Genomic DNA, 5,198 nt, shown 5'->3' on the forward strand with positions numbered 1-5,198 from the left:
GTAGGATAAACTTGTTGAGAGCTAAAACTAATCTTTGCTGCTGCCTCAAAGAGGAGAGGAGGGAGACAGGAGAGGCTGATTCAGGAGCACAGACACAATCACAACTATAAATGAACCAAAAACAAAATAAACAAGTTTCAATGTTTTTTCATATTGGATATGGTATGTTATTGGTTATGGCCATGTTCTTATGATTTTATGATTATTTCAATGTATACAGTTCTGTTTCATATGGGTGTAGTCTCTTTATTTCCCCCTCAAAGTGCACCAGATTGATGCATTTAAGTCCAACATTTAAAAAAGAAAATCTTACCGGGGGGCATGCCCCCAGACCCCCCATAGAGGATTTGAGGTCCACCTCCACTTAAAATATGTTCCCATGGATAGGTTCCTAAATAGATTTGTACTTTTAAAAAAAAAAATAGTAACCCATGTCCATTATGTTTATTCTGGGGTAGTAGATTTAAAGTTTAGGGCCATCATCACTATGGGCAGCAACGATGTAAATATTGACAAATAAATCCAGGAAAATGGCACAAAAGAAAACTGGTAGAGGCCTGGCTGGGTGTATAATTCCAGGCCTGACTTATTGTCCCAGTCCGGCCCTGATTAAGGCTTTATGATATCCTTTACAGTAGACATTTGAACATATAAAACTGATGATCTGCACTTTCATTGAATTTTGGATGATTTAGTCAACTTTGTAACACCCATGGTGTTCCCTGTCAAAAATCACCGCCATAAAGAAAAGGAATTAGTAACCATCCGGATCAGATAAAACACACACATACACTAGATGTGAATCACACCTGGCACACACAAACACACACAGAACAATTTGATATACATTTCCCGCTCGTATGTGCCCATCACCCCACATGGATCACACCTGGCACACGCAATACATGTTTAGTGTTTATTCTTTGTATATTTACTGCAGTTTTTCATGTATACCAGTAGTCTGATATAATATTTACAGTTTGCAAGGGTGATAAATGACATTTGGTGATGATTAATGGTTTTTGTGTTAATGTAATAGCAGTTAAAACAGGACCGGTCAAATTTGACCGCGAACATCGAAGTAAGGGGGGAACGAATACAACAGGAGGGTTAAGTACAGCTTTCAGATAGTTGTAATTTGAGTGTTTCCATTTTAAGCTTCTTTATACTTTATCTCAGGGGCAAATGTGTTTACTTCACTACAATTATGTTAAAATTAAGGCACTAGTCACTATCAAGATTTATAATGATTACTGCCTATAATCAACTAGATTTTATGTTTTAATTTTATAACAGAATATCTACTTATATTATAATTTATTCAATAAAATCATATACAATATTCACAAAGAGGAAATTCTGTATTGAGTACTTATTGGATGTACCTGTGCTTTTAGACCAAGTGCTGCTTTACCGTTAGTAAAAAAAAAAAGGAAGGCTTCTTTAGCAACACTGCCTATCATTATTGGTGTATGATATAAATGTTTGGTGGTAGTTATGTTGCCCTTATGAGTTTTCAAACTCAGAATTATGACCTGGATTTACAGATAAGTGTTGCAATAAAAAAGGAGTAACTGAGTCAATCTAAATTAAAAAATTAAAAACAATCTATTCACTAAATACCTCTCATTTCATGGTCGTACTGCTACCAATTTAAGGACCATCATACCTTCTAAAATAAAATCACTTTACAATAAATTGATAAAGTAGCATGTGAAACCAGTAATTGCACAGGATGGGCATTCTGAAAGACACAGATGTTTCTTCTCTGTGCCTGGAACTTTTATTTTCAAATGACCAACACGTCCTCAGGATGAGTCACTTTAGGGTACAGTTTTGTTGTCCATAACATTTTTTAAATGCTGCCCATGTGGTTATGGAATATAAACTGTGGCAAAAAGTGGGAAAGTTTAGTCAGACCAAGTTCATCCCGCAGCGACAAAACCCATCACACATCCAAAAGCAAAGACAGATGTGAGCACTTAGTCTTGTCTTCTTCTTATTCTAATGTATTAAAGATCATTATCCTCTTGTTTTGCATTTTAAATGGCTGTAAGAAGTGGTGTTTACCACCTTGCCCGGTGTTAGATCCCAAAATGATGCAACTCTGTAATCTGGTTTTTGAATTTGAAACATAAGCTAGGTAATGATAAGCTAATAAACTATATACATTTTGATTCTAGACCTACGATACACTTCCTGGCAAGAAAGTGGGCATGAACATTATATTTATCCATTTCTTTGTATGAAAAACACCAAGCTGAATTATAGGGACATGCATTATTACAGCCCAAGAGGAATGTTGCTGTATTTCACTCCTCAGGTGTTTAATCTGCTATTTGTTTGTACAAGGTCTAAATCAGATAGTTAGTATCACTTTTAATAATAATTACATTCCCTGTGCGGATACCATGAGAAATCACACAACTTAATACTGGACTTCTAATTTCTTCATGATTAAGACAAATGCACTGTTGAATCATTTGGCTGATCGATGTTTCAGTGGCAGGAAATGAACCAAACACATGGTTTTATAAAAGCACAAAAAACAACAACTTTATTTACAAAAAACAGACCACTGTCCCCATCCCACAAACCCCTAAATTCAGTGACTACTGAGGAATGCTATGTCTGAGCCTGTGGCTGAGGTTGGGAATTTACAGGACTGAGAAGAACAACACCCAGTGCAAACCTTCGGTGTTCTTCCACCCACTTATTTAGTCTGAGTCCGGCCGACGTCTAATGCCAGAGTATGGCAACACTTCTCCAAACGTGGGTCAGACGCTGGCTTCTGTTTGGTTCCCAGTTGCAAGTAAGCAATATGCTTTAAAGAGGCCGACATGTCATCAAACAGACAGGTAGGGCGAAGGGCTAAGCAAGATTTAATGATGCCCTCATGGACTATGGTATATGCATCATGGCATAATTCTAATCAATACACATAAAAGAAGACCTTGCCATACAAAAACATGTTTCATTCAGCTGAGATTAAAGGACACAAACAAACCGTCGTGCTGAATAACAGACAAAAAAAATCTTAGATTTCAGAGTGACAATCCCTCTCTACACATTGTGTCCCTAACTAGACTTCTCTGCTTGGCATTTAAATAAAATGTATGCGCTTACAATTATTTTGGTGCAGATGACAGTTGCTCCTCAGTTTCTGTTCACACATCTGTGTGTGAACAACGCTTATGACTGAGTGTGATGAGAATGTTCCAACTGCTGTTTGTCTGAATCAAGGTAATTTAACAGTCTAGCAATGCAAGAGGGCTGAACTGGCCCGAGACTTCCTGCCATGTTTCCAGGTAATGACGGCAATACTGAAATTTTGCGCACTCATAGTTTTAATTGCGGGTGTTTGCGTTGCAAGGATGAGCTGTGTGTGACTTGCAATGTACGGGAATCAAAACCATGTGACGTCTTGCGGTTTGTTTCTGCGTAATAAGGTGTGTGTGTGTGTGTGTGTGTCTGCCCACATATAACAATCCATCAATTGGTTTCCTGAACCTGGGCACACTGGGGTACTGAAGGAGGTGTGTGTGTGTGTGTGTGTGTGTGTGTGTGTGTGTGTGTGTGTGTGTGTGTGTGTGTGTGTGTGTGTGTGTGTGTGTGTGTGTGTGTGTGTGTGTGTGTGTGTGTGTGTGTGTGTGTGTCCAGCTCTGCTGCATGAGGGTGTACGATTAGAAGGCGTAGCGAGTACGAATGTCCTCCAGTTTCTTAGACACCTCGGGCGGTGTTCTGTCCAGCTCCTCCGCCACACTTTTCTGCTTGTGAGGATCCATGCTGTTAAACTGCTCACACAGATCTCCGTCAATCACATTCTGGAGGAAATAAAAGACAGACAAAAATAAAAGACTCGGGACATAAAAGTTTATAAATCTGAAACATCTGAAGGATGAGATCTCGTAAAACATAACCAACCTTGACTGGGAAGTAATAGGATCTGAAGCTGAGGTGGTCTCTGCCGCACAGTGGGGGAAACTCAGAGCGCATGTGCATCTCTAAATGCTGGAAGAAGTCATGGTCCTGGACAAAGAAACAAAGGAGGGAGGGAAATGTGAGGAAAATAAATTAAGAGACTCAAATAAAAACCCAACGAGGCAAAAATAAGTGATAATAGTTGTAGATAGATGGATAGATACTATATTAATCCCAAATTGGGACATACTTTTGCAACAGCAGCATTTTGAGAGTCTTAAAAATGTATTCACAATAGGAGATTGTGTACACTAGCTTGAAATTAAAAGTTAAATATATCATGTGAGGAATTGTGAGGAGGCTGCAATATGTATATGCATAATATGCAAATTGTCCATGATTATAGAAAAGGAATAACACAGATTTCTTGTTGTGTATTTCTAGGCGTTGATGTTATACCTCATGGGACGTGAACGGGACCAGAATGCCGATGCCTCCGGACAGCGTGGTGTAGACCATGGACTCGGAGCCTCCGGGGATCAGAGTGGTTTTCTGGATGGATAACACGGTCTCTCCTACGTGGTAATTCATAATCACCTCAGCCTGGAGAGACAAGAATGTCAGATTATGATCCTTCAGCCTGAGACCTGAACAATAACAGCGACACAGACGGCCATCCTTCTCTTTCGGACCCCTTGTATATCTTAATGGGACTCGGAACAAAACTGTTTGATTCCGGCAACATTCCATGTGAAGTGAATTTAATTTCCTAAGCTAAACATCAAGAAACTATTGGCTTTCACTAGTTCCTATCAATATTATCTGACAACTAGCATAAAAGAAAACAAACAAACCGGAACACATGCTATGAGTGAAACTATTTTAGCCAACTTTATTCTATTTATGTGACAGGGTGTGTTTAACACAATGTGGTTATTGTCTTATTTAGGGATGCTCCGATTGTTATCGGCCTATACTCACTCTCGGCCGATCGATCGGTGCTCTCTATAAAGTCCGATCAGGAGAGCCGATCACATGACGTAAAATACATGAGACTTTTCTCTGTGCGCGGAAAAACCAGCTCGCCACAATGGCTTCACCAGTCTGGCATTATTTTAAGGTGTCCGAAAATGACAATAAAATTGTGGTATGCAACGTGTGTGTGAAGCAGAAATCCTGCAGCTCCGCCCGCTGTGACGGACTGGTGAGCGGAGCCGAACACACACTAAGAGTTAGACCTAACACATTTAGCTATTTTATCAACTTCTGGAACAAGC

At 39.4% G+C, this 5,198-nt stretch overlaps 1 protein-coding gene across 1 annotated transcript; it reads right to left on the reverse strand.

The window, feature by feature from the left end:
• Window positions 1-2,529: 2,529 nt before the first annotated feature.
• On the reverse strand, window positions 2,530-4,727 carry LOC104958983 (splicing factor 3B subunit 3-like). The gene is made up of 3 exons (XM_010786827.1): window positions 4,381-4,727; window positions 3,925-4,029; window positions 2,530-3,824 (listed from the first exon to the last, which is right to left on the reverse strand). Exons 1-3 carry the CDS (start codon window positions 4,669-4,671, stop codon window positions 3,684-3,686), a joined length of 537 nt encoding a protein of 178 aa, XP_010785129.1. The 5' UTR covers window positions 4,672-4,727; the 3' UTR covers window positions 2,530-3,683.
• Between the last annotated feature and the right edge of the window lie 471 nt (window positions 4,728-5,198).

Source organism: Notothenia coriiceps, unplaced genomic scaffold (genome assembly GCF_000735185.1).
Source record: "Notothenia coriiceps isolate Sejong01 unplaced genomic scaffold, NC01 NC01_scaffold00029620, whole genome shotgun sequence".
NCBI lineage: Eukaryota > Metazoa > Chordata > Actinopteri > Perciformes > Nototheniidae > Notothenia > Notothenia coriiceps.

Excerpts from the sequence above, each read along its gene's own strand:
- LOC104958983 (XM_010786827.1), bottom strand. The coding sequence starts at position 4,671 with ATGGAATGTTGCCGGAATCAAACAGTTTTGTTCCGAGTCCCATTAAGA. Across the intron at positions 4,030-4,380 it reads TCCCGTTCACGTCCCATGAG|GACCATGACTTCTTCCAGCA; the intron begins GTATAACATCAA and ends TTCTTTGTCCAG. Across the intron at positions 3,825-3,924 it reads CCTATTACTTCCCAGTCAAG|AATGTGATTGACGGAGATCT; the intron begins GTTGGTTATGTT and ends TATTTCCTCCAG.